The sequence below is a fragment of the Glycine soja genome, chromosome 15 (assembly GCF_004193775.1).
Source record: "Glycine soja cultivar W05 chromosome 15, ASM419377v2, whole genome shotgun sequence".
Classification (NCBI taxonomy): Eukaryota; Viridiplantae; Streptophyta; class Magnoliopsida; order Fabales; family Fabaceae; genus Glycine; species Glycine soja.
Genome location: NC_041016.1, coordinates 6400248 through 6421014, shown reverse-complemented (window position 1 = coordinate 6421014; position 20767 = coordinate 6400248). Strand labels below are relative to the sequence as shown.

General features: G+C 30.7%; 2 protein-coding genes and 1 pseudogene across 3 annotated transcripts; 2 read left to right on the top strand and 1 right to left on the bottom strand.

Moving 5' to 3' along the window:
* The first annotated feature begins 902 nt into the window (after positions 1-902).
* LOC114386435 lies at positions 903-3076 on the top strand. Its single transcript, XM_028346439.1, has 4 exons — positions 903-1378; positions 1600-1674; positions 2245-2335; positions 2765-3076. The coding sequence occupies exons 1-4, from the start codon at positions 1200-1202 to the stop codon at positions 2780-2782; spliced, it is 363 nt and encodes a 120-aa protein (XP_028202240.1). The 5' UTR covers positions 903-1199; the 3' UTR covers positions 2783-3076.
* A 960-nt stretch (positions 3077-4036) lies between these two features.
* LOC114386781 lies at positions 4037-9533 on the bottom strand (annotated as a pseudogene).
* A 6849-nt stretch (positions 9534-16382) lies between these two features.
* Positions 16383-20137, top strand: LOC114386677 (plant cysteine oxidase 4-like). 2 transcript variants are annotated; one of them, XM_028346712.1, is made up of 6 exons: positions 16383-16542; positions 16723-17066; positions 17210-17373; positions 17509-17656; positions 19457-19660; positions 19767-20137. In XM_028346712.1, exons 2-6 carry the CDS (start codon positions 16967-16969, stop codon positions 19889-19891), a joined length of 741 nt encoding a protein of 246 aa, XP_028202513.1. In that variant the 5' UTR covers positions 16383-16542; positions 16723-16966; the 3' UTR covers positions 19892-20137. The 2 variants fall into 2 exon arrangements, with proteins under 2 accessions (XP_028202513.1, XP_028202514.1); XM_028346713.1 differs by lacking the exon at positions 16383-16542 and adding an exon at positions 16561-16617.
* Positions 20138-20767: the final 630 nt, after the last annotated feature.

Below are 20767 nucleotides of genomic sequence, written 5' to 3'. Positions count from 1 at the left end.
AATGTGATTAATTTTTTCTTCTGATTTTTAGTTTTAAAACAATTCATTTTAAAAATTTCATATCCTCTGTTAAAATTTGTGTAATTATTTGTGTAATTATGACAGTAATAACAATAATAACTTTGTGACATGGATGGTGATATTGATGTTGGTAAAGTGACATTGGTGTAGGTGGTATTGGCAGTAGCTATGTAAGTGCCGATAAGGAATCCTAGTTATTGTGAAGGAGGATTTTAACTATTATCATGATTGATCCTTGTTAAATTGAATACGTGCTTTTTGAAGCTATTGACAGAAGGTTGTTCTCCATATCAGTGATTCACTTTCTGCCAAGAAACCCAAATAATAGATGTTACCACTCAACACCTTGGTCTCCATCGCACCAACCTTAAGCTCCTTTGCATTCTCTTCGATCTTCGCCATCTAAAGTACCCTAATCAAAATCCATGCTTTTTTTAAAATTTTTTGTTTATATTGTTTATAACTTTGGTGATTCACTTGTTCTTGTATTGTTTTTATATGAAATATTTATTTATTTATGGTTGGATGAGGATGAGGAGCAGGGTATGATAGAGACAAACTAAACTTACTCCCAAAAGCAATTATTAAGGGTCAAGAATATAATTCTAAAGGTTTTTTTTTTTTCAAAAATTGTTAGTTGCAATTATTATTGGGGGGTGGTTGACTCGGTGATTGACATAAGCTAGGAGATAGAAGTGCAAAGTCTTCAATCGGATTGCTTAGAATTGTAAGTAATTAGTTGTATTTATCATTAGAAGCTTATTATTTGTGCTAGTTAATTAAATTCTTATATTATTAATATAAATCTGATGCATTTTCGGTAAAAGATAAATCTGCCTCGACTTATAAACTCGTTTAGAATTGGTGGTGCTTCTATTTTATTTGAATTTTTCTTTCATAATATTGCAACACTAACAAAGATATTAACAGACCTACAAGCACTTGTTGCTTGAATTTTGGTACATGGTCTGCTGTGTATGATCACCTATCTGATTCATGATTATGCTGGAAATAGTGTAACTTTTCTGCATCTTAACCTCTATAACAGCCTTTGCTACATGGCCAATTCTTTCTTTCAGTTTTTTTGCAGATAGGTTTGCAAGATCAAAAATTGACATATGTTGCCCTGTCCTCACCACAAAATCAATAGGCTGCAAATGGCATGGTCAAGTAGGTGAATGTGGCTTCTTTTTCTTCACAGATGGCTTTCTCACACTCCCTCCTATGGCTTATATAACCAAAACATGTTAGAGGAACTTGTACAAAGTCTTTTCCCTTCTTCCACTAACATATTTTGTCCTATTACTCCCTTTGGACCAAGGCATATCTGCAAGTCCATGCAAAGGATTTGGCAAAGGTAAATGAAACTTCCTTTCTATTTCTATCTTGGTTTGATATGCATGTTTTGTTTATTGCCCTCTTGGTTGGAGAAGCTTCAACACTGTTATGTGTTGTTTTAGGATTCAACTTAGGTATTAGAGAAAGCAAAACATGATTCAAGGCTATTTCAAAGATTTGTCAGAGTCAGTAGAGAGGAGAGGCATTTTTACAAGGTATTTTCTTTTTGCTCTATGCTAGGATGATAGGCAAGAAGCAGAACCCGCAGAAGGAGGCAGCTAGGGAGTTGGAGCAGGGCGTTAGTCTGGTCAAAAGGTTGTCATATTACTAATTAAATTGATTTAAGTATCATCAATTCAAAAATATGAATGTTGTGAGCTTATTATTCTATGATAATTCTTTGTTCGAATTAGGAAGAAATTGCCAATTTCCTGACATTTAGTTTTCACAACACTCAACCTCTTCAAAATTTCTTTCTTTTAAAGATATGAACGATTTGGTCTTAATATTTTAAAACTTTTTATCTCGTGGGAATTATTGGAAATGCAGCAATGGAGCTTTAGGATATGCTTTTTTTACTCTCCTTCATATACGACACTCAACATTATAGATATGTTGCTTCTAGTTGATGCATTGAAGTTTCAGGTGGGCTAGTTTTTCCTATTATCGCGAAGACGTGTTCTATTAGTTTTTCATAATATTTTGTCCTTGACTCATGCATTTTTTATTCTTACTATTACTGTACAAAAACCAATTTTTAACTTCCTTCTCATTGAGCCCTTAGCAATGATGACTATTCTTGTGGAGTGGTAGGATTTGGTTGCTAATTATTTTACTAGTTACTATTGCTTCTTTATGCTTAAATATGACAATATCTTGAATTAGAAAATGCAAAGATCATACGGGGTTGAGGGTTGAGGCACAAATAGTAGCTAAAGTTTATTTGGCTTTGGAGAACAACCTGAAAATTATCCTTGTAAGTATTCCATTCTAGTACTTTCAACTTGTATTTAATTTTTATTTTAGTTCACTGAGATACTCATTATCCTTTATTGATGCTTTATTTTAATTAATAAACTCAAATATATCATTGCTTCAAAGAAAACATTCCACGTCATCTTTACTTTTTCATGGAGGCCAGTAAGAGTTTAAAAACTCTTCTCTAAATCACCATTTTCTTTTTATTTTTAAAAGAATCTTGAATTTGTCTTATTCAATATGCTGTGTTTGTTTGATCTTGTACTAAGAAAAAAAACTAGATTTCTATCTAATAAGAAACATGACTACTTTAATCTTTCATGTGTTCGGAATCCATCATGTTCTTTACTGATAATTGGTTATATTAAAAGCTCACATAGTTTGAGCGGAACTTCTATTTAATTAGTTCTTTTTGTTCTATTTGAAGGGTATTGATGATATTTGATATTGGGTTATGGAGAGGGTTGAAGAGCCAAAGGTTAAAGGGACAAGACGTTTGAAGTGTTCATGGGATTTCAGTAAGACTAGGAAATAAATATTTGTAGTCACTAGATGTTATGACACATATGTCCACCACCAAAGAAGTGGCTAGTTATCAAATGCACACAAAAAGTTTCAGGGATTCTTGGGGCATAACAACGACAAATTTATTTTGTTTTTTCATTTTCTTTTAGATGTAGCAATTGACAATTTGTAATTTTTTTCTTTCAAAATGTAAGCCTATTATTACTTTTGTGTATATGAATAGTTTTATTACTAATGCAAGATAATGTATTTTTCTTATGTCAGTCTATAATAATTAATTTAGTTCTCAATTTCTATTCCATTTCTCATAACAACAGACGATTTTTTTTAAATGATACTAATTGGGGTTCAGTAAACCCACGGTAAGTACCAGGGAACCATAATTGCAAATTATTATCATGATGTTAACGGGGTTATAGACCCTACGTAAAATACCAGGGGTTTTAAAAGTGTGGTTATTCCAGCGCTTCCGAGGGTTGCTTAAAAGTAAAAAATGAGGGTAAAATGCTTGCCACAGATTCTTTCCCAACGAAATGGTCAACCGCAGGAAACGCATTTAACAGGGGTTTAAACCATCGTTACGCCAAATTTAGCCCCCGTTAACTCCATGTTTTCTTGTAGTGTAACTGTATACAAAATATAACTTGATTTAACTATAAAATTATAACAAGGATTAAATATGATTTTTATCGTTGGATAAATTTTTTATTTTTGTTTTTGGCCCCTAATATTTTTTAAACATTTTTGCTCAAAATAAATTTTATTTTATCTTTTGTCCCTAAATTTGTTTGGATAACATTTTGAAAAGTGAAATAAAGTGATTTAGATAATACTCCATGGACCATAAACAAAATAAAAATTTCATTAGGGATTAAAAAGTTTTTAAAAAAAAACTATTAAGGATAAAAAATATCATCTAGGATTAAAAAACATTTAAGTCCACCTCAAATTAACTTCTTAAACAAAAATATAATCTACTATATCATTCTTACAAAATATCGTAACACACTTTCATTGGAACATGAATAACTAAGGTATTAATGATGAAGACTTGCAAATGAACAAGAACAATGAAAGAAATAAAGAATTTCGAGTAGCAAATATCATAATTTCCCATTTTGATAGATTGAGAGAGATATTGTCTTGAAACACATAGAAGATAGTTAAATAAAACTTAAGTCGTCTCCACTGATAAAATCTCTAATTCAGCCCACCAGAGTGGAGAAAGTCTTGGGACTGCTTGCTCAGGTGACACACCAAGCACTTCCCTTAATTTGAAAGTCACGTCCCTCATTGTTGGTCTTAACTTTAGATCAGGTTGAATACAATCTTGGATCACCTCACAAATGACATCAAGTTCATTTTCCTTGAAAGACTGAAGGGCGGGATCGATCAAGTTGCTTATGCTGCTCTTGTCATTCAAGTACTTATCAACCTAAAACGTTCATGAGAATTTATTTGTTAAACATTCATATATGAATATGGTATAATAAAAAAGTTACACTTAAAATTGCAAAGAGACATGTTAATTTCCAAGGAAGCGTGTTTCAAACTTACCCAATTCACAAGGTTGCCTTGTTCTTCAGAGTAAGGCAATTTCCCTGAGATGATTTCAAGCAATAACTTGCCAAAGTCAAAGACATTAGTTTCAAGATTATTCCATGATGACACTTGAGATTTCTTTGAATCACATGTCGTCTTAGTTGGTGATACAATATTTCTAAAAGTAACTTCTGCAGTCTGAATGAATAATGGAATAAAGAAATGTGTTACTTGGTGGCTAACATATAATGAAAACAAACAAAAGAAGAGAAAAAAATGTTAGTACCTTAGCAGCAAAATCATCTGTTAAAAATATCATATTTGAAGCAAGGTTGCTATGAATCACTGGTGGATTTAGATCATGGTGCATGTATTGAAGACAATATGCAATGCCCATGATAATCCTGACCCTTCTACTCCAATCAAGACGTTCCACTTCCTCAACTGAAAGTAAGAAGAAATAAAATGTACGCAACCTTTAGTTGCATAACATATATGAATTCAATTTTCCTTGAACTAAGCAATAACCAAAACAAACAATAGTACCATGTAAATGCTCAAAAACGTTTCCATTTGGACAATACTCAAACACCAACATCCTAGTGAATGGTTCTTCTTCCTCACAATACCCAATAAGATTCATAAAGTTCTTATGATTTATGCGAGACAAAGTATCAATCTGAAACATGTAAAAAACAAGAATAGCAAAGAAAAAAGTTTGAGAGTTGAATCCTATTTTAGAGTTGAATTGAAATTGTTAATGTAATCCATTTATTTGTACGGACTTAAGAAGGAGAAAACCTTTTTGCGGTATTTCATCTCCATGTCCTTTGACCAATCCTGGGAAGAAGTAATCAAAGTAGAAACTACAGCTATCTCAACTTCATTAGATAGTGTTCCTTTATAGATGGTGCACCCTTCGTAACAATGAATAACAATGTTGCTGAAATCTTCACAAGCTGTCTCTAATTCTGCTCGATTCAACTTAGGGACCCCTGCATTTTATTAGAAGACGTTACAATGTTGTCAACAAAATAAGCTAACAATAATTTATTTTCTTAGCACATTAAAAATGGATAGCCATTAGACTTTATCCTTGACATCTGCTAAAATCCCTATATATGCAACACATTCTTTGTAGTTATTGATTAAACCAATAACTCAAATAAGAAAAATCAAACTTCATATATTTCATTCGGACAAAAAGAGAGTCACAGAGTCTTGAAGAGCGAAAGTTAGATGTGCTTGGTTGTTGACCAAAGAAAATCATGGGAGTTGAAAGGCATCTATAAATAGGTAAATGCTCTTTTCCATTGTGGATAAAAATGGTATGACCAATCATTGTCCATTCGAACTGTCCAATGAAGAATAAGAAGAGAGCAAAGTGCCAATGGCACGCGAAGCGCATGATTTTTTTTTATTTCAAATGAAAAATAAAAAAGATTTTGAACTGGATAAGTTCAAATCAAAGAAGGATTTTGGAGCACAATTCGATTGTAAAAAAAATCCACTTTGGACAAAATTGAACAAGTACTCATGCATACACATATAGAAGCACAATCATTTTCAAAGTTTGTGAACAAAAAACCACACCACTTGATATGCAAAAGAAAGAAAAAAAAAACAATTATTCAATTATGAGTTCCACTTTGTTTAACTTAAATAAGACCTATAATTCACTGTTAAAAGTTAAAAGTTGTGGTATGTATTCACTTATTAGAAGAAAAAAATTATTACCTGTTATAAATGCCTTTTGCAACTGTCCACTTAATCCTGTCTTCCAAGGACCTATTACTTTTGCTGCTCGTTTCCTCGAAACGTATAAAAGAATTATGATAACAATGACCAACACAACAACAACAACAACAATTATATACTTCCATAAATTTCTAGAAGCGCCATTAGTTTCATCTTGTTGACTTGTTTGATTTTCATCGGAAACAATGTGTGGAGAATCAAAAGGTGAATGCGAGGGTGTAGGTGTTTGATTTTGTTTCTTATTGACATCTGGAATAGCTGGGAAAGCTCCACTACTAAAGGTAGTTGGAACAAAGCTAATCTCTATAGTTGGTTCACCACTAAAAGATGCAGCTGCAAGGTTATTACCACTAGACTGAAGTAACATACGACGTGCAGAATTAACAAGTTCTGGTACATTCTGAGCAATCTCTGGCACATTAGAACCTACATTGTGCAAGGCATGTTTTAAGTGTCAATGGCAATGATAAGCATTTTCAAATGATCAATAAGTCATAATATGGGAAAGTTCTTCACTCACTAGGTAGAAGGTCACAATAATCATTTTCATGGCCATGAAAGATAGACTTTCTTAGCTTGAATCTACAAAGAAAAGTAAAATATTTAGTTAGTTGAATAGGTTGAAAGAACAAAACATAGGTACCTATTTAGGTTAAGATGGGGCCAAAATTTATCTACATACAGTGGCAATGCAAGGGCATTAAGACATTTCATAAGTGTTGCTTTAGTTAGAATAACCAATGAATTTGGTTTGTTCCAACGTTTAAAGTTGCTCTGCCACACACTGTACATGCCATCAATAAAAAACATATAAAGTTGCAAGTTAATAATCATCTACAAAATTTGTTGACAAAAAAAATGCAAGGAATTGAGACAAGCACATTATTCAATGGAATGAGAACACCGAAAGGAAAAAAAAAAGGAAGACTTATAAGAAACAACATTTGTTGTCTCTTACTGGCTTCCCTCTAAATTATTGGTACAAGTGGAAGAAAATCATATAATGAAATTACTAAGATCATTTGGCTAGGTAGGACAAATTGAAGAAATATTTATCAATGTCCAAATTTCCAATTGATGCAGGCAAATAAAGTTGTTAGAGGTTATGAATAATTTTCAACAAATAAAAATTTTAAAAAAATGAACTTTCCTCCATTTTGAGAATCATCACCTTCAATTTTATCATCATAAAGTAAATTATGGTATAACAAAATTCCATTTAAAAAATACTAAAAACCTAATATAACATACACATAGAATAGAAAGTTAACTTACAAGTGTTTTAGTAATGACATCTTGCCCATTTCTGTTGGGATGTTTCCTAACAAATTATTCTCCCTTAAATCCAATAACTCTAGCTTGGGTAAATCTCCAAGTTCTTTGGGAATGGCACCAAAAAAGTTATTCTTGCATAACACACTATTTTAAAGAAACAAAGGAAGCTTATCTAGATCAGAAAAAATAATAAATATAAAGTTAAATGTATTCTATTAGGTAGTTAATAACAATATGGCATGATATCATGTAAGGAACTAAACTAATAAAAAAGTAAGGCTTTATAATAATATGTCTTGCAAAAACAAGTAACCCTTAAAGACTTCATTTGTGTTTTTATAAACTAATGTGGAATATCAAAATAACCACCTTTTGATGGAGTTGAAAACTAAAAAAAATACAATTGCCTAGATTTTAACTTGTTTGGAGAAGAGAAAAATGTTATATGCAAGCTTGGAAAGTGACATTGCATGAAAGATTAAAGAGAAAAGATAAAATATACAATGAAAGAAAAAATAACCAATAATAAATATTGCAACCAATCTTTATCAACTCAATATGTTAACTACAAAATTGTTGTACTACAAAGAAGACATCCATTTTTTGATGCTTTGAAATGAAGGCAAATCATGATTAAGATTTAGGAAAATGAAACAAACACTATAAATATTAGCAAATATCAAAATCTGATGATTATAACTTGGTGGATCATGCCAAAATCACCCAATAAACATATTGTTAAATAGGATAATAATATTGGCAATTTCTATTAAAACTAGTTTATTGTCAACAAAAAAAATCAAATAGTCAATGTAATTATATTCATGTGGAAAAATAATATTCAATATTTATAAAGCACATCAAAGTCAAACATTACATGATACTTTTAGATTAAACAAGGGTGATGGAAGGACACAAGAAGAATAATAATGTGCTAAAACAATATATAATCAAACTTTGGGTGTGGGGCAATTATAAGAATGTTTTTTGCATATCATGTTTATGAACTTTTAAAACAGGCATGCATACTAGATACATAGATAACCCTCAAATTATGTTGTATTCTTATTACATTATAACCAATTAGAGCATTTATTAGGGGACTTAAATTTATGGTTGGCAATTCAAGAATGGGTGCATTTTGGGACTATCCTTAATGATCTAACAATAATGAGATTTATTTTGATATCTAAAGAAGAAGAAAAAGAGAGCATCAATAATTGTTATAAAAAATACATGAGACATTGTGAAGATTCCTTACAGAGAATTTAGGTGACTAAGTTTTCCAAGCTCAGGAGCCAATGTCCCTTCCAAAGATAACCCTTTTAACTTCCTACAAGAACATAAAGGAATAAAATTCAACATAGAATTCTTTAGCATGCTTATCTTTATAACAATTCTGTCTAATTTAAAGATCAAACAATAAAATTTTTGTTAAAGAAACTAATTAAAATTAACTTATTATAAAAAAAATATTACTTCACTATAAAACTTGAAAAAAATGGAATGAAATAACTAAAGGAACTTACATCATTTGCACTTTACCATCTACACAATGCACACCCAACCACTTGCAAGGATCACAATCATTGGGATTCCAATTCACCAAAGCATTGAATGGATCATAAGTTATTCTGGCTCGAAAAGCTAACAAAGCCAGTCCTGAATTTTCCATTCCAAATAAAACCAACAAAATAAAATCAAGATACAAGGAAATGCATGTTTTTGTATGAATGGAAAGCTAAAAGAGCAATCCAAGAAAATCACCTTCATCATTAATGGACCAACAATCTCGAATTCCCCACACAAAGATTAAGCAAACATAAATTCTTAGACAAATTCCAAATGTGTTCTGTCTCATTTCCATTTCTTTGTGAAGCCAATGCCAAAATGTGATTAAGGCAATATCTATTTTCCTTGGTAGCCAGGGTGCTATGTGATATAATGTCCAAAATTGACAGGTTTTTGCTATGTAGAGAAACCCTTCAATCTATTGGGATGAAGCAAATGAAACTCACTAACTATGCAAAACTTACATTACAATGAAAGACATTAATATTAGGTTTGGGTTTGGAGATCATTTCAGGATCCCTCATTTCTTTTTAAGTTATCTCTTTGTTACAAGCTTTTGATCAACAACGACATAATTGACTCAACTCAATATTTCCTCTCAATCATCTTCAACAATTGATGGAGCTGAAATAAAATCAATCCATAAGAAAAGTTAACAAAATGAATGAATTTCAATAAGATTAAGATAATTAATAACCAACCAACATCATAACAATAAGAAAATGGAATAACCCCACCAGCAATCAAGCTTTTTGGTGTCAAGGTGAACAACAAAAAAGCAACAAAAAAAAAAGGTGTGGCTAGGGGAAGGAAATCATTAATTAAGCATTGATATATAGAGAGAAAATTACCATGCAAAAAAGACAAAAAGGCGCAAGAAAAGAATTCTCCTTCTTGTAGGTGCATAGGAAGGAAATGCAATGTTGGTTGAGAAGGGAGTGATAGGTAAGGGCAAATTGAGACAGAGGCAAAAGGGCAGCCAAAGTTCAAAACAAATAAATTTTCAAATTCTTATTTTGTTTTCTTTTTTTCTTCTGATGGTTGTTCTTCTATTGTTGTCTTTCTAGGATGATCTGAGAGGACCCTCATCTTCTTCATGAAACACTTTCTTCCTTTCTTTCTCTCTTTTTTCGATGTTAAATTTTTTCTTTCTTTCCCTATCTCGTTCCTCGATTTCTCTCTCTTTCCCCTTTGTCTCTCTCTCATCACCCCCACCACCAACCTACCACCCTAAATTTCTCATTTTTTTCTCCCAATTATTATTATTATTATTATTAAATTCTGTTTAAGGAGTTGTAGATTCTATTGGCCCCTAGATTCAACAAAGTAGGACACACTTTTATTTTGTTACTAGGAAAGTCTATTAGGGTTCATGGATCTTAACACGCATTGCTTATAAAATAAAAGACTAAATGTCACTTTTGATTGATTATGTTTTAATGTTGTTTTATTTTAATACATTAAGTTTTAAAAGTTTCATTTTGATCATTTTTCGTGTTCAAATGTTGTATAAGATTGCAAGTGTGATTTGTACTCAACCATGCTTACAACTTTGTTCCGTGTCCAAAATAACCCTTTCTTACCTTAATACTTATGATTTTATTTTTAGGAAAAACATTTATCTAATTAATCAGCTCAAAAATTCATTTATTAAGAGATAAAACTGTTAAATATAGGATTGTCTTCTAAATATAATATTTATTTAACATATATTAAAATATAATGATAAATATTATCAATTTACATTAACAATATTAGTACTTGATGTTTTGATAATATATTATATTTTTATACGAATACATTATTTATTATTATATTTTAGTGTGTTATTAATGTAAATTATAATATTTATATTAAAATAATATTAATATTTTTGATAATATAATATTTTTATACGAATACATTATTTATTAATGAAGTGAAAAGCAGTTAAAGATTAAACTTTTTATATGTAATATTTTTATAAAAATAATGTTAATTTTATCAATTATTTTCTTTGACGGTTAACTAAACCAATAAAATTCATTTACACAAGCAAAATATCATACTCTGTTTTACCCTGATATTAAGATATATAAAGAGTCAAATGATTATTAACTAATTTTTAATATTGAAGTAATTTTATAAAATGATATTATTAATAATTACTATTTTTATATTTGACTTAAATATATTTTAAGTCTCTCATACATTTGAGAATTCTATTTTGGATCTCTAATAACCTTTTTCTTTACCATGAGTTTCTAATAAAACTAAAAATTTATTTTTGGTCTTTATTATTTTGTTTTAATCTTTTTAATATATCTATTTTTTTATTTTAGTCCTTATAATATTTTATTTATTTTGTATTAGTTTATTTGAAAAATATTTGATAGAGATTAATAACAAATAATTTGTATATTTTAGGAACAAAAATGAATAAAATAAATGTATTTGAAGGATTAAAATAAAATAACTTGAATCAAAAATAAATTTTTTATTTTATTATAGATTTAATATAAAGAAATTTTTATGAGAGATCGAAAACAAAATTTATTAATTTATCATATACCTAAAATATATATGAGTGTTTATATTTTTAAAGTGAGCATTATATGTGCCCTTAGGTGATACTTTCTTAAACTTATTGATTAAGAAACTTATATAGTGTTAGCAATTAAAATGTGAGAAAATACATATAGGAACGTATGTGCTACTTGGTCATTATATATGCGGTGATACTTTCTTGAACTTAATTATTGATTAAGAATCTTATATAGTGTTAGCAATTAAAAGTGTTACTTACACAACAAAGGACAAGTTAATATTGACATTCGTTAGTGGTATTTTTCTATCATCGTTAATGTGTTTCAATACGTCAGTCCTTGTGCTTATTTTGGCTCTGTTCATGAATCTGCGACACACAATGGCCAGACGTGTTCAGTTCATGAACCAAAATCTAAAACAGTGGCAATATAATGATCATTTTTTATACTGTAAGTAACAAGCATCTCATGATCGGCTTTCTTACTATATATAAAGATATTTTCTTTTAAAAAAGTCATCAATTAAAAAATATTATAATATTTTTTTAAAAAAATAAACTAACCTAAATAGGCTCACTAGTTATTGGAAAATGTTAAAAATTAGAGGGAATGGCAGACCCACCACTGCCAACCAATTTGTACGATGAAATAACCAAAAATCATAATTTAAATGACAAAAAAGGCATGTTGCTGTAAAAGAAATGACAAATAAGGTATATAAGATAGGACATGTTTACCATTTATCTAACCCATCAGTTACCTTAGTTTTGATTTTAGAATATGATTTTTGAACAAGATTTTCTTTAAATTTAATAACATCTTCAAGTATTTCGTGAGTCACTTAAGTAATATTATTTAACAAATTTTTATCATTAAAGCAAATGATTTGACTGTGCGTTGTTTAATTTATTCTTACTAATTAAAGAATCATTTTTTAATTATAAAATTTAATGTAACTCAAATTAAGCATTTATTCTAACAATTTTAACATTGAAGTAATTTTTTTTTGTAAAGTTTTTAAAATTATGACATTGTAAGATTGAAAGATTTAAGATAAATAACTTATTTAAGCAGTTATGTGTTGTAAATGCTCTAGATTAATCCAAAATTCATAAAAATGGATAATGTATCAATCTAATTAATACTAAATCTAAATATAACGAGATAAGGTTTGCTCAAAATATGACATAAACAATGTTAGGAAATAGTCTAAATTGTACTAATTTAGCTAACGGCCTAACTAATCACTTCAAACTAGTTTTTTTTTTTTTATAATATTTCTCAAGTGTCAAGAGAAAAAAAAACACAGTAGTCATAGCTCAGTTTGATTAAATAATATGCCTAAGTTATTATAAATTCTTTAAACTCTTTCTATTGATAAAAAAATAATATCAAAATAAAAAAGTTATTTGGACTACAATATTGGAAGAAAGGATTCAGATCCCGAACTGAAAATAAAGACGGGTAAAAATCCATGGTGACATTTAATATAAAAGTTTGTCGTTTTTAATTACTTATCGTTTTTTTTAATGAAAGTAGCATTTTAAAATACTCTTTTTTTATTGCACCATTTTTAAATACTCTTTTTTTATTGCACCATTTTTAAATACTTAAAATCAACCTTAAGTGATATTTAATATAAAAAAATCTTTCATCCCTTTACGAATCAGTTTTCTCATAATGTGATTGCTACGAATAATATTTTTGAAAAAAAAAACAATATATTTAGTTATTATTCAACTTTTTAAGAATAGATTATCTACAATAAATTAATATGAGAAAATTTAGTAACTTTGTAATTAATTATTATGGAAAAGTTTCATTCCCATTTACTAAAATGAAAACAATTTATTCTCACTTATTAACAAAATAATATTTTTATGTAAAAAAAACAAAATAATAAGGCAATGTTCTCTCTTAGTCCCTATCAACAATCTTTTATACTTGAAAAATGTTTTTATATAAATAAGGCAATGTTCTCTTAGTCCCTAACAATTGTCACCTTTTGATGTCTTGTTTATCAAAATATTTTGTGTGTTGTCCCTATTTCTATAAATGAGAGACAAAATAGAGATTTTTTTTTATGAAGAACAATGATCATACTAGACAAATTTTTATGAATGAGAGATCAAAATAAGAATATTTTTTAAGGATTAAAAGTAAGTTTTTTGTATTTACATGGATAAGGGAGTTGTTTTCTTGTTTCTAGAATTTTTCTCTTAATACTTAGGTAAACTAATCGCATCACTCATTGTTTTACAAGAGAGTCTAGATTTTTTGTTAGCTCACCAGTTCATGATTTGATTCCAAATTGTATTGATGCTTAGATTTTAAATGAAATGGTATGAGTATTTTAACTTAAAAAAATGTTTAACCTATATCTTTATTTTTTTTTATACTGAACTTAAGAAATTTTTATTCTCGTGTGTCACTCTTTCAATAATATTATTAAGACGTTGCTTGTGTTAGTAATTAACTAAACCTTTTAAAATATTTTTTATACTCGATAAAAGAAAACCAAAAATGCTCATCATGAGGAAATCGAACACCTATGACATTGGCTTGAAGGGTGGGGAGAAATGAGAATGTCAGAGATAGGAAAATTTCAACAAACAAACCTTGATGCACCCTTCTTGGTTAAAAAAAATAACACAAAATCCCCTTATCTAAAGTATGGTAAAGTTGCACAACCTAATCTAGATGGAGGAGGTCTTGTATTTTCGTCGATCGTAAGCACCACATACTTGTGAAAAGTGTTGGAGTGATTAATTAGTGGGATAGCATAAGCGGAATAGACAATTACCTTTGTGAAACTCAAATTCCACACAAATTGCAAATCTTGAAAAATAGGCATGAGCTTGGTAATGTCATGTTGGCCAATGAAACCAATGAAGTTGAAGATCCACTACCCAAGGTTGTCTCAATCAATGCCACCAAAATCTACATTCAAAGTAACAAAATCATAGCTTGGGGGAGACCATGAAATCAAACAGAAAAAACACACATAGAATTTGTTGGTAAGGCATTCTCCACACAAGCCGTAAAAATATCTATATACAACCAGAAATGTGAAGTCTCCAAATCCACATGAAGCCATGAGTTGTGTCATTGTCCATTGCCATGTGATGTGAAAATAGCTCATACCCATATTTAGTGAAGTACAATTTGCTGTTGCTATGAGACCAACTGACTACATCCTCTAATTAAGTCATCATGAATCATGCGGCGTTGGGTGTTCAATAAAGGACAAACACTTACTAGAATAGGCGTTGAGATCAAAGATAAATCCCAATGTATATCCATTGGCCAGAATAACTTTGAAGTATTCCTTCTCGTGCATGGAGCAATATTTGTTGTGGAGAACTTGATGGTAAAAGTTTAATATTATTGCAGGGGAAACTACAAATCAATCTGCCCAAATGAGATACATTGTTCAATTGCATAATATGCATGCCAAGACCAACATATTGTTTAAGTTTAGTTATTGTTTTCCAACTCATCAAATGATTATAATCTTTCCAAATAAAATTATTTATTATGAAGTCCATTTTGGTGCATACGCATTCAAGAAATCAATATATTTGCATAAAAGGATGATATAACATATTGAGTTGATGTAATTCTGCTCGACTTATTCAAGATTCTCCTCTTTTGAGAGACCAATCTAAAGGAGAACCACTAGAACGTGAGATCAAAGTCACGAGCTTTGACTTGACCAATAAACATTGGAAAGTTAAGGTATTTACTCATGTTTTTGGTGAATTTAATTGCCAAGATAGATAATAACTTTGCTTCCTCTAGTGGAGAGATGCATCTAGAATAAAAGATCCTTGACTATTGTACATTTATCTTAAATCCATAGATCATACACAAGTCGTCAACTTAAGTAAACTTATTTCACACATAAAAAGTGTTCTTTTAAGTTTGGAGCCTTTCCTGCCTTTAAATGGCACATCTTTCCCTCCCCTAAATTTTTGTTAAAATATATACTTAATTAAAGAATTAAAAGTGTAATTTTTATATATAAAAAATTATCAATACACTCCCATTGTGATTTTCAATTTACTTTCACCGTAATTTTTAATATCTTTTTATTTTATTTTTAAATCATTATAATTAAAATAGACCAAACTACAGTAACATCTTCAAATGTTTTGTGTAATTACGCAAATATTTTTTAATTTTTTAACTATTACTTTCACCGGTAGAGGTGAATAATGATTAAAAAAATAAGAATTACTTGTGTAATTATACTAAATTTTAAGAAATGTTATTATAATTTTGTTTATTTTTAAACATACAAAAAACTGTTAATGTAATACTTTATTCAGACTAAAATATAAGAAAAAAAATTAATTCACAACCATCAAGAAAATTAGTTAATATTATTTAATGTTGATAGTTTCAATAAAAATGTTAACTTATTTTTTAAAGTATCTTTTACATTAATTGTATAAGGAAAAAATAAAATTCTAATTAAATAAAATCTTGATACTATTATTAAGGAAAAATTAATTAGAATTTATTTATATTTTAGTTCAACCCACATTAATTTTAATTTTTTGTTGTTTAGATTTTAATATGGAGTGAGTAATATTTTAAAACTTAAATGGTGATAGTAGTGTAGAAGAATTAAAAAGAATGGAATTACGTGTAATTTGAGTAAAAGTTCAAGGATATTGTTGTAATTTGATTTTTAAGGCAGTGATTACTGGCTGTTACGTTTTTGAAATAATAATAATAAATGCTGCGTTGAAAAATAACAATAAATGTAATTTATTTCTCTCTTTCACGGTTTCACCGGAGTGCGTATTTTATTTTCCTTTAATCGGTTTCCCTTGGAAAAGAAAAACCGTCCAAACATAGCTGGTGGTATTACAAAAAGCGACATCTGGTTTTGTGCAAGTGTCTTTTGTTGTCTGCCTTGCTCTCTGGTCCCTCCTAGTCCTCAGTGCCCACCTCGTTGTTGTCGTGAGCCTCAGCCAGAACACAACCGTTTCATTTTCATGTATGACACTCTCTCTCTGATCTCTCTATTTTTTTCACCTAACCCATCATCATTCCCAATTGGGTTTTCTTCTGTGTACTTCTTGCATTTTTTTCATCACATACGAGTCATATAATAATATGATATGCTTTGAACCCATCATTTTATTCTAACTTTTGTGCTAATTTTTCCCTTGTCAAGGTGCTCTGGAATGGAGTTGCGCTGATCAGTTACGCAAATGTGTTGTTGCGTAGAAAGGAAGCTGTTTCTTTTACTTTTTCGATATAACGTCAAGTGACCCAAGTGCCACCACTTTCGATCCAAGTTCACATTACATCCAACTCCATCTAGGTTCATTGGATTCTCAAAACCCAGCAACCACTACTGCATATTCAGATTGTTCGTTTAAAAGGAAGCATTGGTCGGTACTTGGTCGCTACAAAAAATGCCAATTGTTCAGAAATTGTATGATACCTGCAAGGCATCTTTGTCTCCTGAGGGGCCCATTTCAGAAGAAGCTCTGGAAAAAGTTCGAACCCTTTTAGGTACAATTTAATTAATTGCCTACGCTTGACAATGTGAAATCCATATAATGTAGTGCTTGATTTGGGATGCTTGTTATTGTTATTCCATACTGAAAAGGTGTGTCCTTGTGGTTAACTTTCATTAACTATGTTGCTATTGCCAGATGAATTGAAGCCTTCTAATGTGGGTCTTGAACAAGAGGCGCAATTGGTGCGTGGATGGAAAGGTTCTTTGAATGGCACCAATGGCAAAAAGGGGCGCAATGGAAGTTATCAGTATCCACCCTCCATTAAGTACATTCACTTGCATGAATGTGACAAATTCTCTGTATGTTTTTTTATTCCCTTTCTCTCTACAGCTTGTGACAGACAGTCTTCTTGTTAATCTATTTGTAGTATTTCTTTCTGAATTGAGATGTGGAATTTGGATTCACAAGGAAAGAGTCCTTTTTTTTTTTTGCAGATGGGAATCTTCTGTATGTCTCCTGGTTCCGTTATTCCGCTTCATAACCATCCCGGAATGACTGTTTTGAGCAAGCTTCTTTATGGTTCATTACTTGTGAGGTCATATGATTGGCTGGATTTACCTGGGCCAGATGATCCATCTCAAGGTGATCAACATATGCTTCAATCTTTTATAATGCAATAACAATTGTTTTTCGATATCTTAAATTGATGATTCTTGGTCTAAGATGTAGTTGTGTCAAGAAAAAATTGTTAAATATTATCTTTCTCTTTTTAGTGAATTTGACTGAATAGGTTTTGCTATTTATGTGGTTTCCCCCAAATATATTTATTTGAAATTGTTTGGGGATATGGATATTGTCATTTGTAATTGTGTGAATATCCTAAGGATATATGTTTGAATATCATTATACTCACAATTCTCTTAGAAAGTACAAGTAGAATAATCATTGTACTTTAGCTATATAATTTGACTTCATCCACTTCTTATTTCAAATTCTCAATCACATTGATATTGGTTGCTTTTTCGTGTTTTCCCTATTCAGATGACTGGTGACAGAAAAAAACAGTTTTTTTTTTTTAATAATTTTTAGTGTGAATTAAAGAAACTTTAGAGCCTGGCATTGGATTTGAGCAACCATTTGGTGGAACAAGGTTTAGGCCATCTTTTTCTGAAATCTTGTGGTGTACAACTGTCAAAAACTGTCGGTGAATCTATCCAAGGTTAATAATATAGTTTAACCAGAAATTGTCATTCTCAAAGTATGAAAGTTTTTTAAGTCAATGTCAATAGTTTAATACGTCTCTACCAGACAAACTGTTGAAGACATCACGATCAATTGCGTTTAGTTCACTTGGTATTTATCTACTTTCTTTTCTCCTATCTCAACTTTTTTTAAGCCAATGCAAGGCTAATCCTGTCATTAATACTGCCGCTGATTATCTGCTCTGAACTTTTCCTTGAAATTGGTATCTATTAGGAGACATCATGTGCTATGATTTGAGCATGACTATAAAAATGTCAGGCACCAATTGGTTTCTAATATTGTCAGGCACCAATTGGTTTCTAATATTTACATATTTTATTTTGCTGAGTTCTTTTATGGCATTGATCTTGGCTTTGAAAATTGAACATGTTTCTGTCTTGTTGCATAGTTTCTTGAATTTTTGAAAGTTGTAAATGTTCCTGACTTTACCTGATAAGGGGTTTGGGTTTGTCTTGACTCGAGACTGCTGGATGAGGTTGGAGAGCTTTATGTCAATGTTCAATGGACAATGGTTGTCCACTGGTCAGACTGGATAAGAGCCAAGGGTACTGTAAAAACATTATGACACTCAAGTTAGTCTAAGAACAACAATGGGGATAGGAGTGTAAGCAGAAAAGTGAACATACTTGGGGTGAAACCCTTGTAAGTGCTTATATAGGCACTGAAGTCCTCCAGTAACTAAGATAGTGGGTCGCATGCATACCCTTAGGCATGGTTATGTTATCATCATAGATTAGTTTAGAACCTAAACTGTTTAGTTAGGTGTATGAGAGTCCCAGTCCTGGCCCAACAGGCTTGTACAGTCCAATGAAGTCATCAGACATTAAAGCATGGTGTTTGAATCTCCACAAGATAATTTTCTCATAAACCTGCTTTCAGAGTTCCAATAGTGGATGTTATTTTGGGTTTTTTTAGTAAGAATGCTGTGAGTGTTTTATTACCAAGTGAAATTATTTCCGAAAATAGAGGATTGTGAATTTCCATATTGATGCATGCTGATTTACTGTAATGTTTTGTTTAGTTTACTGCTGATGATTATGCGGTTTGATGAGTAATTTCTGTTGTCCTAAGATAGTAATTTTGTTAGTTCAAGAAACAACACAATTTTTTTTTCTTGATTCCCATTCTTAAATATTTGCTAAACTAGAGAAGAGATTCAAGATTTTTCTACTCTTGCAGCTAGACCAGCAAAACTTGTGAAAGATTGTCAGATGAGTGCCCCCTGTAACACCACAGTTCTTTATCCAAGCAAGGGTGGCAACATTCATTGTTTCAAAGCCTTAACCCCTTGCGCTCTCTTTGACGTTCTTTCCCCTCCTTACTCATCAGAAGATGGAAGACACTGCTCATATTTCAGGAAGTCAACTAGGAAAGATCTTCCAGGTACTTTTCTTCCTTCTATGATCCTCTTATACCCCCCACCCCCTTTCTTTCAATCTTACATTAATTTCTGAAGCATGCTATTTTCTTACATGTTCTGCTGTTAAAGGTGTTGAGCTTGATCAGCTGAGTGGTGTAAAGCCATCTGAAATAACCTGGCTAGAAGAGATCCAAGCACCTGAAAACCTGGTGGTTAGAAGAGGTGTTTACAAAGGCCCTACTATAAGACGATGAAGGATACAACTAATTTGTATTTACATAACATTAGCCAGGCATGACTAGAAACTAAATATGATGGGGATATAAATTAAAGGTGGTATATCTTGGGAATAATTGACCATCTGCTTTATATGATTGTTAACTGTACATACTGTGATAAATGATGGCAGTTAATGTTGATCATGCCTTGTGTATCCTTGTTCTAACTAGCCCCTTTTTAGATTATTAGAGGAATAGCACCAACATGGTGATCTTTGGTGATGTTTAGATCTTCCTTAGATATAGCATTGTGGCTTTCTTTTGCACTGCCTTTGAATGGGGTATGCTCGTACATCTATATCAGCAAGTAGTCATTGTGGCTAGAAATGGCAGCCGAAAACAGTTCTGAAACTCATGGTTAATCTGAGCCTCTGAGGCTGTTTTGTCTTAAATGGTTGTGTCAAAGGGTCTAATTGATACAATTGAACGAACCTTTTATTTCTTCATGTTAGCCTGAATGAGGAGATGAATGAAAAATGGTATCATTCACTTCTATCAACTAGACCCTCTTACAAATAATGAAGAAAATACTTCGTATGAGCCTAGATATTAGTATGTGGGATAGAATTAGAACTAGTATTCTCATTTTCACCTGCCCTTATTATTATACTCTTTTTCATTATTGATAAGATTGAAAAATGAAGAGTGTAGGAGAATGAAATGAAAACTTACGTAGTATCCGTGTAGGAGGCATGTTTTGATACCGGAAGACTTCACCATTTGTTGGCGCTTCCCATTGTATTTGGACAGTATTGCTAGCTCGGTCAAAATATGAAGGAACTTCCATTTGCACACTTTAGTATTATTATTATTATTATTTGTCTCATAACGAGTTCAAGTTATGCCACAAAC

Bases quoted from the DNA above. Each gene is read 5' to 3' on its own strand.
- LOC114386435 (XM_028346439.1), top strand. From the start codon at position 1,200: ATGTGGCTTCTTTTTCTTCACAGATGGCTTTCTCACACTCCCTCCTAT. The intron at 1,379-1,599 runs GTAAATGAAACT...GCTCTATGCTAG, and splicing joins ATGCAAAGGATTTGGCAAAG to GATGATAGGCAAGAAGCAGA. The intron at 1,675-2,244 runs GTTGTCATATTA...ATCTTGAATTAG, and splicing joins GGCGTTAGTCTGGTCAAAAG to AAAATGCAAAGATCATACGG.
- LOC114386677 (XM_028346712.1), top strand. From the start codon at position 16,967: ATGCCAATTGTTCAGAAATTGTATGATACCTGCAAGGCATCTTTGTCT. The intron at 17,067-17,209 runs GTACAATTTAAT...TGCTATTGCCAG, and splicing joins AAAAGTTCGAACCCTTTTAG to ATGAATTGAAGCCTTCTAAT. The intron at 19,661-19,766 runs GTACTTTTCTTC...CTGCTGTTAAAG, and splicing joins AACTAGGAAAGATCTTCCAG to GTGTTGAGCTTGATCAGCTG.